Here is a 19,837-nt window from a genome sequence, read left to right as displayed (position 1 = left end):
AATATTTGATTGGGAACCGCCAATGGTGGCTGGAGAAACCCAGCCAGATGGGCAGGGTATAAATAAGTTCTTGTTGTTGTTGTTGTTGTTGTTGTTGTTGTTGTTGTTGTTGCTGCTGCTGCTGCTGCTGCTGCTGCTACTGCACACTATTATTTTCCTGCTTTGGTTGATGTAAGGCAGGGGTGGGGAACTGGGTGGCAGTTCAGATCATGAGCTCCCCCTCCCATCATAGGCTAAGCTCGACGGGTGGGTGGGGTCACTCACATGACATCACAATGGCACCTGGTGACATTTTATGCCCACAAGGGGGTCTTCAGAAGCCATGTTCAAAATGCTACATTGTACAGCAGTGCTTTGAAAGGATCTTCTGAAGATCTGACATTTTCCCTTTCTTTATGAATGAGTTTCCTTCTTGAAACCAAGATTGACAGTGCTTGCAGACCCCCTTTCAGTTGAGCCAGGTTTTTGCCTGCCTCACATTTGACGTGTGGGGCAGGTGGATGTGGCTTGGCTGAAATGGCCTCAACAGGCCAAATGGAGAAGCCTGGTGGGGATAAGTAGGCTTGTGGACCAGAGGTTTCCCACTCCTGAAATAGTGCTGACACCTATCTATCTATCACTAGTCATGAAGGCAATATTGCCATCTAGTGACTAAAACATAAAACTGTTTTCAAACAATGGTTCCTTCTGCACCTAAAACTGTTGCTAAGGCTGATGCAGCAACAGTTTGTACTTATAATCAACTAGGATCATCATAGCCAGCATTCCTTGGGACTTCTAAGAAATTATAATAACAAAAATCAGTGCAGTTTTGAAATCAGTGGCTAAAATTAGTGCAGTTTTGAAAGGTTCAGTCTGCCACCATAACTCAAAATGGCATCCACCCATATTCAAACATAGACAAAACCTTACTCCTTGACCTCATGCAAAATCTGGCTACAGTATCTGTACTGGTGTCCAAATGCATAAAGAACAACTTTCCAAAACAGAGAAGAATACAGTGGTACCTCGGTTTAAGAACAGTCCGGTTTAAGAACGATTTGGTTTACAAACTCCACAAAACCTGAAATAGTGTCTTGGTTTGAGAACTTTACCTCGGTCTAAGAACAGAATCCGAATGGTGGAAGGGCACTGGCAGCGGGAGGCCTCATTAGGGAAAGCGCACCTCAGTTTAAGAACAGTTTTGGTTTAAGAACGGACTTCCGGATTGCATGCTAATTGCATGCTTTAGTCACTAGATGGCATTAAACCCTTCACCAACTGGGTCTTTGCTTATTCCTTTGAACCTTTGGGAGAAATATGATTGATTAAATTGCCTGGATAGCTCAGTTGGGTAGAGTGTGGTGCTGGTAACACTAAGGTTGCAGGTTTGAACCCCATATGGGATAGCTGCCTATTCCTGCATTGCAGCGGGTTGGACTAGATGACCCTCAGGGTCCCTTCCAACTCTGCAATTCTGTGATTCACTACTGTCAGTTGTGAGGAACTGGAGGAACTCTGCACTAAAATAAAATGTCTTTCTGCCACAAGCGTCTAATTTTTTCCTAACAAATAAACACAGCTGCCATGCATTTAACATGTCATTTGTTTTAATCCCAATATTAATTTTCACTGAGGAAAGCAGTAAAGGCCAAAGTGCATTCAGAGGAAGTGGTTCATGGGTGAAAGAGGAGGCAGAATTCAATGGGGGAGTTGATGCAGGCAACTTTTACAACAGGATTCTCCGCAGCAGGAGCCCAGAGAAGCTTGGCAGGAGGACAGCAGTGGGTTGAGACGCCTTGGAAGACTCCATCTTATGAACGACATCATAGCCAACCGTAAACTCAGAGTGTTTGCTATTTTCCGAAGCACACACAAACCTCGTAGTGCAGCCGTTCGAAAGCCTCTCCGTGGGGGTTTCATCTGGATATGGAAGACAAGATATGGGTTGCTGGGACATTATTGCTTGCGACTGCTCTCCAAAAAGTTGCTCCATCTCCTCTGTTTGAAATGAACCCTGTGTTTGCCACAAAGCAAGGTCTATCTACTGCTCACCAGTAGAGCTCAGCCCGTCTTTCCAAAGCCATTGACTCACATGGGAATGATCCACAACCTTGATCCAGCTCAATACATTCCATTTTTTAAATTATTATTTACAACATAAATCCACCACAACTCAAACGAATCCACCACCATTAGAAATGAACATAACATAAAATAAACATAAAACAAACAACAAAATAAAAGACTTCCTTTATCCTGTACATGGCTTCCTTATTTACTTCTTGTGAACTATTTCGTTTATGAGTTATTACGATTTTTTCAAATTATGACTTAAAAAGAAAACCACAAAGTCTCCTCCAGAAATTAAACAAAACAAGTCCAGGTGTGTATTTTAGGGCACTGTTTTGTGAAGTATTCTTTACATTTCCCCCATTCTTTTTGAAATTCTTGTCTGGGGAGTGCCCTAATTCCCTCTGTTAATCTAGCCAATTCAATATAGTTTAGTAATTTATCCTGCCATTGCATTTTTGTTGGCACGAATTCCTTTTTCCAATTTCTGGCAATTAAGGTCCTTTCATTCCAATGGGGCTTTTTGCAAGAGACCTTCCTGTAGATTGCATCTCACATGCCTCAAATCTCCCTCGCTCTGCCACCTAAGGGTAACCAAAATCCAATATGTGTGGCAGTTGTCTCACCTTGCCTCAAGGAAGAACCTTCATGTGATAACAACAACACTTGCAAAGACCTCTCTTCATTAAAAACCCAAGAGCAGTTTACACAATAAGACATTAAAATAAAACAATATCTTAACAAGTAAATGGCAAAACCAAAATACTACAATGTGTTGGAACCATCCGCACCCATACTTTCCACCCCCTAAATCTGGAGATTCCCCACACAATTGATGTAGCTCTACTATTTAGATTTTCAAAGTGCAGGGAATCCCAGGATATAGAGAGGAGAAAGTGTGGAACAGCGGTAGTTGGAGGAGAACACCTATCTGGGACTGTACAGAGGAGGAATGGTGGGAGCCGCCTCCCCCTTTTTCTGAACCTTCCCAAGGGCAGGAGGATAATATTGATTTAGAACAGTGGTTTGTAGAAGGGCATAGTCCAGAGGGGGAAAGTTGGGAAATACTGGGTGAGGAGCAGCTAGAAGAGGAAACACTAGAAGAGAGACAGCTGGCAGATTCAGTGTCCTTGGACAGCACTCCTGAATGGGGGGGGGGGAGAGATGTTTTGATTTATGAAGTTATCTTTTATTTCTAAGATGCTGAGCCTGTGCTGGACAGCACGAGACATTGCATGGATATTTGGGATGTATCTTTGATGCTCATGTGATGCTTTTTTGTAGAGTTCTGCCAGTAAAATTTCGAATTATATTTTGATGGGTCTGGACAATGCTTCATATTTCCAAAAGGAGCCCGTTCTTATGCTTCCAGTTGCTCCAAACTGTGCTATATCAATATCTGCAATAAATACCCACCCGCCTACAGATCATGGAAGAAATGAACCTGCACTGCGGAGGAAATCACTTACTGGAGGCCCTGCCAAAGCCGTTGGTTTCCACCTTGGTACAATTCGCCATCTCAGTGCTGTAAGTGCCTGAGCAGGAGGAATTGGATGGGTTCAGCATTGTATTGGCTCTAGGCTTTAGCGGTAGCACTGAAAACAGAAACAAAAGATACTCCAGGTCAGCTCAAGGACTGGACCAAAAAGAAATACAGAGCGGGGGAGGCAGGGACCTTTTTCAGCCTGAGGGTCATGTGAGCAAACAGCCTGAGCCTCCACCATTTCCTTAAGTCAAGTTGTCACATATCTCCTGCCCCCCACCCCCAGAGCTACAATTTCCAGAGCGGTTTCACAGTCAACCCCTCTTCCCAGCGAACTGTCTTGAAATGGAAGCACCTTCTGCTTTTGGTCTTCCTGAATGCAGAGCCTTGGAGCGCACAGTGGCTTAAAATTTCCCCACCCATTGTCAGGCACCACGTAATCTGATCCCCCCATGGTAGGCTGCCAGGAATAGATAGATAAGGAAAGCTCTTACCAAGGTCTTTTATTCAATATTCACAGAAAGAGGCTTAGAAATGCAGCCTCTTGGAGTAATGGCGTTGCTCTGAGTAATCTCCACCCCACTTCTCTCCTCAGTTGTTGACAACAACACCACCCACCTTATGGTGCCCGCTTAAGGCCATTTGCCTCCGAGCCTTTTGCTCTCCTACTTTCAATGCTCACCAGGTTCTGGGAGAAGGTGGGTCTGGAATGCTTTCTAGTGATAATGTGTCAGCCAGCTGCTCCGGCTCTGCTTCCCCTTCCTCCTCTTCCATTATTTCCCAACTTTGCCCCTCATCTGCCTTTGAGCCGTAACCTTCCTCAAACAACTGTTGTAAATCTATACTGCCTTCCTCTTCTCTGGAAGGTTCAGGAGGCGGTCTCCACCATTCCTCCTCTGTCCAGTCCCTGACACCCATGCCTATTGGGTGCCTCTAGGTTGCTGGAGACGGAGACCCTTTGTAACGAATGGCATGGTTTGTATGGGCCTAAAGATGGCTGAAGAACACCACAAAATGGATGTGATGTCTTTGAACTGCCAGTGAACTGATCATGAACTGTGTTGTAGGAACGGTACAGAACAGCACATGCAAGAAGGGCTACACAACATTACCTTTGAGGTAAGATAAGAGTTGTGAGATGATGCCAAGGACAAGGATGTGAGATGCCAAAAACAAGGAGTAAGGAGTTGTGTAATGCCAAGAATCAGATGAACAACAAGATGTATATCTGGCAAAGCCCTCCAGCCTAAGACGTGTGCCAGACATTTGACAGCGCTGTTGTCTGCCACCCATGGCTCTTACTGAACCTGATCAATTCAGTGAAGAGTGAAGAGTGGTGAGTATGAAAGGTGTATGAACAGATGTATGGTTGACTGCATATTCCTTGCCTTGACATGTGAGTTAATCTATAAAACTTATTATAGAGACAATCCAATATTGGTTGTCTGAGGTTTTCTTGTGCCTTCCTAGAGTGTACTGGGTCTCATCTATGTGAAACACCTAAACAGATTAAAAGAACCTAATTGGTCATTACACCTTCTGCAGAAGTAGCAGTGGGTCTTCAGCCTTCCATGACCCCTGCACCATTGGTTACAGGGAGTGAACGTAAGGAAAGGATAAGGATAAGGAATTTTGGGGAGACAGACCAGCATGAAATTTATATACGTACGTTGAGGAGTGACTTGTCTGCAGGTCTTCCCGGTGCAGCAGACCCAACTGGACCTGTAGGTTCTTCCTCCCCCCATATCAAAGTAAGGTGGTGGGGCGTTGCACCAAAAAGTGGAAGCACAGCTTCTCTCTATGGTCTGAACCACCTTTCCATCTTAAGTGGCAAAAAAAAGAGGAGAGGTTTATTTAGCAACTAGCAGCTTCATCTCCAGAGCAGCTCTGATTATTAATAGTATTTTTATTTTATTTTTTGCAAATTTAACAAAGAAAAGGAAGGGGGGAGGGGGGAAAGAATTAAAGACCATAAAAGGAAAAAAGAGAAAGAAAGAATAACATCAGATTAAGGGTGGTATATAAATTTAATAAATAATAAAGTAAAATAAAATAATAGGAACACACAAAAATTATCCATTCTCATTGCAGGTGCATCAACCATCAACAGGTGTCTTAAAGTTTAACATCTAAGTTAATATAAGCCCTTCATATGCACATATTGATGCAGAATTGAGGCCTATTGGAAATACATTCAAATGCAGGCAGGGCCATGAGATCCTCAGCCCATTGTGGGGCAAACACAGGGCGTTTATCCTTCCAGGCTTAAATTATAGGTCTCTTAGCAACCATAAGGGCTAACCGTCCACTTTTGTTGTTTAGGAATTATAAAACAAACAAAAAATCAGCACAATTTATCTCCCGCTTGGACTACTGCAATGCGCTCTACGTGGAGCTACCTTTGAAGGTGATTCGGAAACTACAACTAATCCAGAATGCGGCAGCTAGACTGGTGACTGGGGGCGGCCGCCGAGACCACATAACCTACATTGGCTCCCAGTACGTTTTCGAGCACAATTCAAAGTGCTGGTGTTGACCTTGAAAGCCCTAAACGGCCTCGGCCCAGTATACCTGAAGGAGCGTCTCCACCCCCATCGTTCTGCCCGGATGCTGAGGTCCAGCGCCGAGGGCCTTCTGGCGGTTCCCTCATTGCGAGAAGCAAAGCTACAGGGAACCAGGCAGAGGGCCTTCTCGGTAGTGGCGCCTGCCCTGTGGAACGCCCTCCCATCAGATGTCAAAGCGATAAATAACTACCTGACATTCAGAAGACATCTTAAGGCAGCCCTGTTCAGGGAAGTTTTTAATGTGTGATATTTTAGTGTATTTTTGGTTTCTATGGAAGCCGCCCAGAGTGGCTGGGGAAACCCAGCCAGATGGGCGGGGTACAAATAATAAATTATTATTATTATTATTATTATTATTATTATTATTATTATTTGGAAAGGTTCCTTTCCCCACTTGCTTGAAAATGGTTTCCAACTGTACTCAGTAAAGACCAAAACCTACGGTACTCCTTGATTTCGGGAACCCTCGTAGAAAAATTGGTATCAATATATTAAGAAGTGTCTGAATGGGTATCATAGAATTGCAAGGTTGGAAGGGACCCTAAGGGCCATTTAGTCCAACCAAGGACTTTCCACAATATATAGTAGACTAGCAGAACGCCCATTGTTTGTTTGTAGGATGCATATTGCAAAGACCCAGGGGTGCTCTCCCCCAGCCAACGCACAGGCTCTCTGTCACTTATGTGTGAGTCGCACGAGGAGTATTCACAAGTTACATTCAACTTGTATATAGGGCTGGGCGATATCTGGCTTTCAGCATCATGACATACCACCTTCTTACCATCATGATAGAGTGATATATTACGATGTCTGAAATAACACCGAAAAAGGCTGAAAAAGTGGCTGGGCTATGGAGGGAGGGAGGAGCAACCAGGAGGAAGGGAAGGGGGCTGCCCGCTTGCTCAGGTGAAGGAGCTCCTGTTCATTCCCTCCCTTCACAGCCCCATCTGCCTGCCTTCACCTGAGCAAGCGGGGCGGGCTGCCTTTTTCCTCCTGGTCGGGAGAACAGGCAATTTGAGCTGGCAGTACATCATGGCTCCCGCAAGCACAGAACAACCAGATGGGAGTGACATGCCCTCCAATATTTCTCCGATGCAAGTAGGGACATCCCATTCCATAATGATAATTTTACTATTTATACCCCGCACATCTTATTGGGTTGCCCCAGCCACTCTTTATATATATATATATATATATATATACCGTATTTTTCCCTCTATTACACGCAGATTTTTTCTCCTAAAAAGTAAGGGGAAATGTCTGTGCGTGTTATAGAGCGAATGTGTGGTCCCTGGAGCTGACAAGCGCGAGTGAAGGCAAAAATCAGGCAAATATCAAAACGTCCGGAGAAGGGAGGAAAGAGGAAGCTGCTGCTTTCCTGCATTCTGCCTCAGGGTCTTACTGCCCACCCGCTTCTGTTTCCTTACTGTGTTTGCTCAGACGGAACAAAGAGCAGAGAAAACCCCTCCCCTCCAGGCAAGCAGAGTGGAAAACAGATTCCTCTCCGTGCGTCTGGGACTCGAAGGCAACATGCAGGTTGGGGGGGGGGAGAGAGAGAGAGCGGGCTGGCTTGTGGGGGGGGGGGACTTTTGCCTTCCTTTCCTCCCTCCGGTAAAACCCCTCTCCTGCATTCTTAGCCAGCTGCTTCTCTGCACACCCCTCTCCTTGTCGCTTCTATGTTTTTCCTTCCCTCCCTACTTAAAACGTGGTTCCAATCACGGATCCACATGGATCCTCAGGATCTTTGCATTGAGTCACCCCAAATTCACCATCAGATCACATAGCAATGATCTGATGCAAAAACAGGGCTGCAATGCTGCAAAAACATGGTTACAAAGCACGGATCCACATGGATCCTCAGGATCTTTGCATTGGGTCACCCCAAATTCACCATCAGATCACATAGCATGTCCATGGCTACAGCCTGCACCAAAAAAATCATGCACCCACTGTTTCCTGGGGCTGCAATGGTGCAAAAACGTGGTTACAAAGCATGGATCCACATGGATCCTCAGGATCTTTGCATTGGGTCACCCCAAATTCACCATCAGATCACATAGCATGTCCATGGCTACAGCCTGCACCAAAAAAATCACGCACCCACTGTTTCCTGGGGCTGCAATGGTGCAAAAACATGGTTACAAAGCACGGATCCACATGGATCCTCAGGATCTTTGCATTGGGTCACCCCAAATTCACCATCAGATCACATAGCATGTCCATGGCTACAGCCTGCACCAAAAAAATCATGCACCCACTGTTTCCTGGGGCTGCAATGGTGCAAAAACGTGGTTACAAAGCATGGATCCACATGGATCCTCAGGATCTTTGCATTGGGTCACCCCAAATTCACCATCAGATCACATAGCATGTCCATGGCTACAGCCTGCACCAAAAAAATCACGCACCCACTGTTGCCTGGGGCTGCAATGGTGCAAAAACGTGGTTACAAAGCATGGATCCACATGGATCCTCAGGATCTTTGCATTGGGCTACCCCAAACTCACCGTCAAATCACATGTCTGTGGCTGCAGCATGAAGCACAAAAATGATACATCCACTGTTTCATTCAGATTTTTTTTTTTCTTGTTTTCCTCCTCTAAAAACTATGTGCGTGTTATGGTCAGGTGCGTGTTATCGAGCGAAAAATACGGTATATATATATATATCTCCATTTTTCATTTTCGTTCATTACATACATCTCAAATTCTTAACATTTGCTATATACCATACTCCTCTCTCCCTCCCCTCCAAGACTTCCCCCAACTTGCGTTTCTGATTTGTTTCTATTTTCACCTGCTTTGCTATCTCCCAACAGAAAAAGTTATTAATAACATAACATCAAACCTTAAAAACATAAAAATAAAATAAAATACATCATCTTATTTCACTATCTTCCAAACATTTTCTGATGCTAATAATGTGAATGTTTATTTAAATCCTGCCATCAAGTCTATTGCCTTTCTTTGTTTCTGCAAATATAATATGAATGGTTCCCAATCTTTTTCAAAGTCTCTGTTGTCTTTTTCTCTTAGTCTTTCTGTCATTTTTGCCAGTTCTTGCCCCAGCTACTCTGAGCAGCTTCCAACATATATAAAAACATAATAAAACATTAAACATTTTTTAAAAAAACTTCCCTATACAGGATTGCCTTCAGATGGCTCAGGAGTTGCATAATGCCATACCCTCCAACACGTCTCCAATGAAAATAGGGACATCCTCAGGAAAAGTTGGACATTCAAGGATCAAATCAGAAACCGGGACAGCTTCTCTAAATCAGGGACATCCCGGGAAAATACAGACACTTGGAAAGTCTGGAGCGAGATGCACTCTGCTTGCGGTGGCCAGGAAGCTGTGATGTATCACTAGCTCAAAAAGTCTGAAGCCAGTATCATGATCTGAACTTCATAGAGGTTTCAGACGATGAATTGAAACATCGCCCAGGTCTACTAGCGTACAATCTGTGTACCTGTGCACCCAAATAGTTGACCTTCCGTGACAAAAAGGTGGGTGACATACAGATGATATAGATCCAAAATGTGGGGAACATTTTGTTCTCCAGATGTTGCGGAACTACAACTCCCACCATCCCTAACCATTGCTCATGCTTGCTTGGGGCTGATGGGAGTTGTAGTTCAGCAGCATCCGGAGGACCACGGGTTCTCCCCACCACCACTTTTCTTGAGCAAAAGATAAGTGCTTCAACCTCAGTCTCCTGAAAGGCATTGTGAAACAGAATGCAATCTTCCACCCTGGCCATGCAGAGCCCCATCCTGAGCTGAAAAGTCCACTGTGCCATCTATACAGGCAGCAGCTGTCAGTGGTCTTGCCTAAGCCCACCCACTGCCCTGATCTGGCTTGCAACCTCTCCTACCCACCTACGGTGCTTTCCGTCAGTGTGATGAGGCAGGTTTCTTTGTTCCCAGGACAGGTCCGCATGCTGCCAGTGCAATTGGTCCCCTTGGCAGTACAGATTTCGCACTCCAGAGAAGCAGCTGGAAGAGGGAAGGACACTTTTTAAAAATGAGATCAAATGAAGATACTTTTGTGCAGGAATAAGCCATGGGTCACCTACTTTCGGGGTACCCCCGTTTGTGCCTGTTGCAGGGTTCGGGGATCAGCCAGAGAGTAGGAGTTTACACACAGATATAAGAAGAGGCATCAAGTGGTCAAACAGAGGAAGGAAATGAATGATTTTTAATTGTTTCTTGTTGCATCACAGTGTGGTATGCTGGTTTGACATCAACTGATAGGAAGTGCCTACAGAGGGTAGTGAATACAGGACAATATATTATGGGCTGTCCCGTGAATCCGCTGGATGAAACAGCGGAAGAACGTTGCCTCAGGAGAGTGAGGAAAATTCTCAGGGATGATTCACACCCTGGCTGGCACTTTCTTGATCTCCTGCCCTCGGGCAGAAGATATAGAAGCATGATTAGTTGCACCAACAGAGTAACCAACAGCTTCTATCCGTAGGCTGTTAGGCTGCTGAATGGAAAGATAACAACAGGGAACTGACTTTCATGTTTGGTGGGTATGCGTCAGTAAACAAGGGGAATTAAGACTAAGAGAGCTGAGTGGGGGGTGCTCATGTAATCTCACTGTATACAAGTTGTACAAGTGACAATAAAGTATTTCAACTTCTTAGTGTTTCTTAAGCTTCTTTGAGGGGGTTTTAAGAAGTGAAAACAGGTGATGTTATTATTATTGATGATGGGAGTTAAATGGGGGTTTCCTGCTTCTTTATTTTCATATTATCTTTGGCTGCTTTTTGTCCCTTCATTGCCAACGGAATGAGCTGGAGCATATTGTGAGCATGGCTTCAATGATTCCTAATAACTGCCACGAATCATCAGTATTGTGAACTACAATCTCCTCTCTGCCCATCCACACATTCAGCTTGAAAGGTGTTCCCCAGCAGTACCTGATCCTTCTTTCTTACTGGCAAATGGTCACAATTTTTTTTAAAAAATGTTTTCTTTTCCTTGAAGTTTCTGGGTGCACATCTTGAGATAACATGGATATCTCTACTTCTGATAGGCCTTTTCATATCTTCTTCTGAGTGGCTTCTGGTTTGCTTTGGTTTTTTAAAAATACTTTTAAGCTACTTTGAGGTGATTTTTAAAAAACACAGTATGTTCTCAGTCCTGTCTGGAGATGCCAGGAACTGAACCTGCGACTTCTTGCATGCAAAACAGTTTATTATTTATTATTTTTTAAAAAAATAATTGTGTACCATCCTACACCCGCAGATCTTTTGCAATGTAAAATCACAATGTGAAAAAAAAACCCAGAAAATACAAGTTGCCTTATACCAATGAGCTACAGCCGTTTCAAAAAGCTGCATTATCCATCTTGTATCCATACCAATCATGTGACACAAGCTTGGCTCCACATCTATTCATCCCAGATGGAACAGACCTCCAGGAGGCTCCCAGACACTCCTTACCTGTCTTTAGAAGTGCAAAGAAGAAGCATTTCAGGGCAGCCTGCATGGTGATGGGAAATAAGAGAGCATAAGAACAGAAGCTCTCTCCACGATGTGCCAAAATACTTGGTTCAAAGGACCTGCAAAGACATACAGAGGAAGTGTCGGCACCAGGTGTTAGCTTACCAAAGTGTGCATTTAAGCACACAAAAACACGTAAAAAGCCAGGTGACACCAAATTATCTGGGGGAAATCCAAGATTGCAAGAATGGGGATTCCCCTGGCCTTCCAGATGTTATTGGACTTCCTACCAGCCCCAGACACTTGATGGGGCACTCCTGAGAAACAAACTACCGTATTTTTCGCTCGATAACACGCACCTGACCATAACACACACATCGTTTTTAGAGGAGGAAAACAAGGGAAAAAACATTCTGAATGAAACAGTGGATGTATCATTTTTGTGCTTCATGCTGTGGCCACAGACATGTGATCTGATGGTGAATTTGGGGTGACCCAATGCAAAAATCCTGAGAATCCCTGTGGATCCATGCTTTGTAACCACGTTTTTGCACCATTGCAGCCCCAGGCAACAGTGGGTGTGTGATTTTGGGGGGGGCAGGCTGTAGCCATGGACATGCTATGTGCTCTGATGGTGAATTTGGGGTGACCCAATGCAAAGATCCTGAGGATCCATGTTTTGTAACCACGTTTTTGCACCATTGCAGCCCCAGGCAACAGTGGGTGCGTGATTTGGGGGGGGGCAGGCTGTAGCCATGGACATGCTATGTGATCTGATGGTGAATTTGGGGTGACCCAATGCAAAGATCCTGAGGATCCATGTGGATCCATGCTTTTTAACCACATTTTAAGTGGGGAAGGAAGGAAAAATACAGAATGGACAAGGAGCACGAGAGGGGTGTGCAGAGAAGCAGCTGGCTAAGAATGCAGGAGAGGGGTATAACGGGAGGGAGGAAAGGAAGGTAAAAGTTTTCCCTCACCTACCCACCCAAGCCAGCCAGCTCTCTCTCTCTCTCTCTCTCTCTCTCTCTCTCCCTCCTGCATGTTTTCAGCAGCACCGGAGCACAGAGACGACACTCTGCTTTCCCCTCTGCTTGCCTGGAGGGGAGGGGCTTTCCCTGCTCTTTGTTCCGTTTGAGCAAACACAGCAAGGAAACAGAGGCGGGTGGGCAGTAAGACCCTGAGGCAGAATGCAGGAAAGCAGCCACTTCCTCTTTTCAGGTTTCCCTTCTCCGAGACGCGCGATTTGATTTTTGCCTGATTTTTTTTGCCATTTGGCTCCAGGGACCACACATTCGCTCAATAACACGCACAGACATTTCCCCTTCCTTTTTAGGAGAAAAAATCTGCGTGTTATAGAGGGAAAAATATGGTAGCTCCCTTGCTTGCACACACACAAAATCAGACTTCTTTTCCAAAAGGGAAGTGCCAGAGAAATGCATTGGAAAATCTGTGCTAACACTTTGGTGATGCAGTATTGTACAGCCTTCCCACAAGCAAATCTCAACAAATGCTCAATAAAACTAAGCAGCAAAGGCCGAGGGAGCGCCCCGCAATTTTTGCACAAGCAAAACAGAATGAATGCTCAGTGAATGAGCTCTGCCATGCAACCTAAACAAAAACAACACACACACACACAAAAACAAGAACAAAAGTAGTATGTTTCCGGGTGCCACCGCACACGGAATGATCCTGGCAATGCAGGATCCTGGCAATGCAGGATCCGGCCGGCGGGGGGGGGCACCTTTGAGGGAAGAAGGATGAGGCCTTAAAAGGTCTCACTCACGTGGGCTATGGGAACACTTTGTCTGTAGTGAACGTTCCATCCACCCTCTGCATGAGAACTTCACTAGGCTATTTGGGTTGCTGGCTGACAGGCCAGCAAAGGAATTTTTTCTTCCAACCTTGAGGGGTTTTCACCTATCCCTCAGTGACCTAAGGTGTACTTTTGTTAGACAATGGTCAGAACAGCAGCAAAACATGTATTTCCCTTTTGGGTGTACAGCCACAGCAGCCATTAACTCTCCAGTGGTTTGATTTCACCTCCCAAAGATGCGCTTCTCCATTGTCTCCCGAGACAGATGGATGCCAACTAACCAAGGTCTGTATATCAGCAGAAATGGCATTGGGCAGGATCAGTAAAGCAATGGGGGCCTCCATAACGTGTCTAGGGGAAAATATTGGCCATGCACACCCTAAGATCAGGTTAGGGCCCCCGCATGGCTGGAATCTCTCACCCCAGGCACTCAGTGAGACCCTGGACATTTGGCTTTCACCATGTCAGGGCTCAGCCCTGGAATATTCCCATGGAGGAGATCTCAGTTCTTTTCAGCAAGGACCGAAGCAATGGGACCATTGCCCTACTGTCATGCCAACCCCACTTTATGCTGCAGTCTATAAAGATTTGGTCTGATTTTTACCCAACCCCGCATCCTGTCCCAGTTATTTCACCACACGGGGCCACAGATTGTGCCTGCCTGGGTCAACGTATGCCTTTTCAGAAGCTTAAAATTCATTTTCTAGTTGAAAATAAGAACACTGCCAGACTCGCAAGTGTTGAAAGACATTCCACGCTCATAATTCTGGGGGAAGAGGGATCAGAGATTCAGCCCACAATTCTAGAAACCTTTCCCTGGAGCAAAGTCCTGTTAAGGATACTGGGATGTACTTCTGAGTAAACAGAAGTACTGCACTACAAAGCCCCAGCAAAGACACATGTTTAAAAAGCAAACAGGAGGGGCAAGGGGTAAGGAGCAAGACAGATTTATTAGGGGATGTTATATTAAATAGACATCCAAAATTCTTTTTTAAAAAAAAGGGGGGGAAGGGGAGAGAAGGAAGCAGAAATGCACCAAGAAGACAAACCTGTTTCCCAACTAGCATAGCCCTACTCCCCACCATCTCATGTTGGGAGCACTACTTCTGATGAGGTTCAAAACGATACTATAGAGGGATAATTTCTATTGTTTTGAAATGCATGTGCGTGATCACGTGTTTGAGAAATAATAAAGCCCCACCCCTCTTTGCTCCAACAACAGATTTAAATTCTGGAGATTAATTCCATAAGATTCACTTGGCAGATTTTTAAATGGAAGGGAGGACTACAGTTCCATGATTTAGCTTCTAAAAAGGGGTAGGTGGCCTTTGACCCTTGCGATGTCATTGGACTCCCACTATGCTATGCTGTTCTCTGGTTGATAGCCACAGGTTCCCCATCCCTGGCCTGGAAAGCTTAACATAAACCAAGCTTAAAGTGAAGGCTGAGCCTATCCTTTATGCATCAGCTTCCTCTCCCTAGTTCTTCATTGTGGGCTTTGTCAGATGAGAACTATTATATGAGCTGCTGCCTTTGCGCATTAGGAAAGGTTGCTGCTTCACATTTGCTAAGGCAAGACAAGGCTTCCCTGCTGGAGCAGAGCTGTGAGAACTAAATATTTCTACAGAACTAGATAACTCAGGCTTCAGCTCCTAAGCTGGAGGTTTCTCCATCAGTCTTCCCCAACCTAGTGTCCTCCATGTTTTGGATTACAACTCTCATCAGCCATACCTAGCAAAGATGTGGTGGCTGGGAATGAAGGGAGCTGTAGCCAAAAACCCAAGGAAGTCACCATAAGAACATTAGAAGAGGTGTCCCGGATCAGGTCCAATACTCTGGTCTCATAGTGGCCAAAGAGATACCCACAGGAAGACCACAAGTTTGGGGAATGCTGTTCTACAGGACCTTCTCCTGATCTTCATGTTTCTCCAAGATTAATCTCCTGAAATGCATTTGCCTGGTTTCTGCTACAAATGATGGCTAATAAATTGGAGTCCCCTACCTTCTCCTCCGACAGGCCAGCTGTTTCCCTTGATGCTTTTCCACGGGGACTGAGATGTTTCTGCTCTCTTGCAAACTGCTCTTCTTACTTATATGCCCTTGGCTAGTTTGCCTGCACTTCTGCTGCAGCCAATGAGATGAGGATGACTTCTTTAAGAAATGGGTGTGGGTGGGTGTGTTTAGACTACTGACTGCACCAGTAGTGAGTGGGAATTTAAAGCAGGATTTAGATCAGCTGAGCCTCCCGGGAATGCTGATTTTTATGATGACCACTATCAACAGGGAAGGAGATAATAAGGAAGGAGGGAGTAAAAAGAGGGGAGCAGTTTGAGCCCCTCTGAGAACACAATGATCTGACTCAGTAAAAGCCTCTTCTTGTGTCATGCATGTTTCTTCTTTTTTAATGAACTTAAAAACTGGATTTTTGTATTGAACAGAGATGTGCACCAAACCTTTAGCTTATAAACTGTACTTGAAACCTAACTGCAATCTAGCATTGTATCTCAGTTGCTGAAAGTCCCAGTGTCAATCCTTGGCATCTTCATGAGGGGCTGGGAAAGATGCTGCATTTGATATCCCAGAGGGCTGCTGCCAGCCAGTGCCAGTGATACTAACCTAGATGGACCAATGGTCTGATTAGCACAAGGCAGCATTCTGTGTTTGTTGACTGCAAACTCACCGTTCTCTTCAAACGTCAAGCAAAATCATAGGATAGCTCAGTTGGTAGAGCATGAGACTCTTGATCTCAGGGTCGTGGGTTCGAGCCCCACCTTGGGCAAAATATTCCTGCAATGTAGGGGGTTGGACTAGATGAGCCTCGTGGTCCCTTCCAACTCTACAGTTCTATGATTCTAAGTCTGGGGCGCTGCCAAGCGTTGAAGGGGAAATACATAGATGGCTCTGGCCCCATGTCCATCTGCTTGGCAATAGGCCTTGGCTAGAAATGGCCATGGCATGGGCCATTTCAGAGCCAGCCTGAGACATAGGTAAAGGTAAAGGGACCTCTGACTATTAAGTCCAGTCGTGACCAACTCTGGAGTTGCCTGCTCGTCTCGCTTTATTGGCCGAGGGAGCTGGCGTACAGCTTCCGGGTCATGTGGCCAGCATGACTAAGCCGCTTCTGGTGAACCAGAGCAGTGCACAGAAATGCCATTTACCTTCCCGCCGGAGCGGTACCTATTTATCTACCTGCACTTTGACGTGCTTTCGAACTGCTAGGTTGGCAGGAGCAGGGACCGAGCAACGGGAGCTCACCCCGTCACGGGGATTCGAACCGCTGACCTTTTGATCGGCAAGTCCTAGGCTCTGTGGTTTAACCCACAGCGCCAGCCGCGTCCCAGCCTGAGACATAGTGCATAGTTAAACTATGGAACTCACTCCCACAGGAGGCAGGGATGACCACCAATTTGGATGGCTTTAAAAAGGGATTGGGCAAATTCATGGAGAAAGTCATCAGTGACTACTAGGCATGATAGCTGTGCTCTGCTTCCACAGTCAAGAGGCAGCAACGCTTCTGAATATCAGGTGCTGGAAGCTGCAGGAGGGGAAGAGAGCTTTTGTGCTCAGATCCTGCTTCCCATGGGCATCTGATCACCCACTGTCAGAACAGGATGGGCCATTGGCCTGATCCAGCGGGATCTTCTTATCTTCTTATGACACTTTTCTGCCTAACACAAAGCAGTAAATGGTAGTTGCCTCCCAAGTCCAGGTGCATTGGTCCCCAAGCTAGCCCAAGTGAATTTAGCCCCTGGGGCAGAAGATTTCCCAATGGCTTCTCTTGCTCATAACTACAGTAAGAATAGATAAAATAACAAACAAATTTGCAAGCTTTTCATGACACCCAAGGACAGCTGCCTGGGGCAGCTCTCTCACTGCATCACAACAGGGCTGGACATCCCTGCAGCCATTTATCTGGATGAGCAGGTTGCTTTTTACGTTATTCACAAAGAGGGAAGAGACAGGAGGAGAAGGCATATACAAATATGCAGTCGTAACATGCAGTGTAACCCTACCCACATTTTTTTAAGCAAACCTGATAAACCACCCACCCACCCCTTTTTAACATTTGAAAAGCTGCTCCTCTTTGGAAAACTTGAAAAGACATGTGGGTTGTTGTTGGTTTTAAAAAAGAAATTCTGTATGAAACCTTTTTTGAAAAGACAAGTTTTTTTAAAAAAAAAACAAGTACAATGGGTGAGTATTAACATAACAGCTTAAGACAATTTGATAAATGATGTACATGCTCGCTGATCACCTTAGCCTGTGGTTCCTGAAATTTGTTCTGTTTGTGCAGATAAACTATCAGAGATAGAATGCTACAGGATGTGTTGTTAGTGTGTGAAAACAGGCAAAATCCAAAATCCAAGCTGCTTGGCACCTGGCAAATTTCAAATGCTGGTTTTGACTATACACGATTTTGTCTTTAGCCATGATCCCTGGAATGTAGCCCCCATGTAAATTGCAGGTTTACTGTATTGCATTTTATTGCACTGTGAATTGAATTCTATAAAAATCAACATAATGCAATGGGGTGGACCTGTTGCAAAGTTCTTCAGTGTAACATCCATCAGCTTGAGTCTTAAGGCAGATTCAGCATTAAAATTATTCATCCTAGACTCCCATTAACTTCACTGCTAATCCTCTCCACTCCTTCCAAGTGCTTCCTTACCCGCAACCAGCTGCCCTCCAGTCATTTCTCTCTTTTTTGATATTAATATTTTATTGAAAAGTTTTCGGCTATAAAGAAATAAAGTGATACAAAGAGGGGGAAAAGGAGAAAATATTCACCCTGCTCACCATCCAGGTGGACCATTGGATTATAAGAGCAATGAATCAGTCGCTCAGTCTGCTGCCCCCACCATTCTTCACACAAATAACATGGACCACTGAATGAAGCTTGCAGACCACTGATGGTCCCTAGACCACTGTTTGGGAACCCCCACTATAGGCAATTTCAGGTAAGGTGAAATGTTTTCATGAACTGTGGAGTCATTTACTTAAAAAATACCATGCATTCCGATTTATGTACTTCCTTAGTACATAATTTTTTTCATTAGAAACAAGAATTTCTGAGGTAGATTCTCATGAAAATGTTTTTGCCCACCAATACCCAAGCATTCCCCCCCTTGGTTTGGTTTACTAAAGGGAGATCAATATTTTCAACAGCATTTTCAACAGCATTTCAACTCCTCTTGTGCTTAGCAAAGCATTTACTGTCCTTTGTTTCCATACAATGCCTTCAGCCTATTTGTAGGGAAAGTAGAAAGGGATTTCCTATGCATGGCAGGTATGCGTTTGTGGGGAGGTGAAAGACGATAGCATACCCTCCTACATTTCTCCAGTGAAAATAGGGAGGTCCCATTCCATAATGACGATTTTACTATTTATACCCCACACACCTTACTGGGTTGCCCCAGACACATGTAGGCAGCTTCCAACATATATAAAAACATAATAAAACATTGAACATTTTTTAAAAAAACTTCCCTAATACAGGATTGCTTTCAGACAGCTCAGGGGTCAGATAACTCCATACCCCCCAACATTTCTCCAATGGAAACAGGGACATCTTAAGGAAAAGTGGGACATCTAGGATCAAATCAGAAACTGGGACAGCTTCTCTAAATCAGGGACATCCCTGAAAAACTTGGGGGGTTGCAATAGTCCCTTATATACAGATCATAGCTGTCAACTTTTCCCTTTTTTAAGGGAAATTCCCTTATTCCGAATAGGATTCCTCTCAAGAAAAGGGAAAAGTTGACAGCTATGATACAGATCTCAGAGCTTGTTCCCTGAGACATCTTTCAACAGCCAAAGCAGGCTGGACCCTGACTGATATCGTGTGTTATCTGTTGGCAGATCACAAGGATGCCATTGCAAACAAGGTTGCCATCTTCGCAGGAGCAGCTCAAAAAATCCTAAAATATATTTGCCATGGTGCGTTTGAGGAGTGGGTCGGGGAAAGTGCTCTTCTTCAGTGGAGCACACTTATCGCAGAAAACGAGAGGGAGGGAGCGCGAAAGCGACGCTACCCCCCCCCCCGAAAAAAACTGGAGAGGAGGTCTCCAGTCGAAGCATCGAGCGGCGCAAAAAGGGGTTTCCTGTTACTTCATACCACAGAAAAAGATATGAAAACAGTGAGGAAGGAGGACGGGAGAACCTCGCGCTAAAGAGACTACACTCTCGACCGTGAGACTCCTCAAGACCCAGCAAAGCAAGCACCAGGTTTCTCATTTAAACTAACTGACGCTGAGAAAAGTCACCCCATCAAAAAAAAAAGGGGGGGGGGAGAACCAACAACAACAGAAAAGGGGACTGGTAAGCTTTGTTTTAAGTAAGAACAGTGATAACAAAAAATTATAAATGAGTCTCACCGTGTGGGGATTTAATCAAGGTGTGTGCAAAGAACCCTGCGACGGAGATTGCAGAAAGGGAAAGGAATATTGACTAACGATGCATCAAACAAAGAGAGA

The 19,837-nt window shown here is 44.9% G+C and overlaps 1 protein-coding gene and 1 long non-coding RNA gene across 2 annotated transcripts in view; one reads left to right on the top strand and one right to left on the bottom strand.

Moving 5' to 3' along the window:
* LOC310769194 overlaps positions 1-19,837 on the top strand; it is a 122,198-nt gene that overhangs the window by 6,038 nt on the left and 96,323 nt on the right. The window lies entirely within an intron of this gene.
* LOC310769068 (uncharacterized protein) lies at positions 1,572-11,557 on the bottom strand. The gene is made up of 5 exons (XM_083628151.1): positions 11,549-11,557; positions 9,978-10,094; positions 5,205-5,357; positions 3,522-3,647; positions 1,572-1,902 (listed from the first exon to the last, which is right to left on the bottom strand). Exons 2-5 carry the CDS (start codon positions 10,036-10,038, stop codon positions 1,709-1,711), a joined length of 534 nt encoding a protein of 177 aa, XP_083484277.1. The 5' UTR covers positions 10,039-10,094; positions 11,549-11,557; the 3' UTR covers positions 1,572-1,708.

This window comes from Podarcis filfolensis, assembly GCF_964270895.1.
Source record: "Podarcis filfolensis genome assembly, chromosome: 8".
NCBI classification, from domain to species: Eukaryota; Metazoa; Chordata; class Lepidosauria; order Squamata; family Lacertidae; genus Podarcis; species Podarcis filfolensis.
This window is presented reverse-complemented; position numbering and strand designations above follow the sequence as displayed.

Coding starts and splice junctions, on each gene's coding strand:
- LOC310769068 (XM_083628151.1), bottom strand. CDS start 10,038: ATGCGGACCTGTCCTGGGAACAAAGAAACCTGCCTCATCACACTGACG. Junction 5,358..9,977: donor ACTGACGGAAAGCACCGTAG/GTGGGTAGGAGA, acceptor TTGCCACTTAAG/ATGGAAAGGTGGTTCAGACC. Junction 3,648..5,204: donor CAGACAAGTCACTCCTCAAC/GTACGTATATAA, acceptor TTCTGTTTTCAG/TGCTACCGCTAAAGCCTAGA.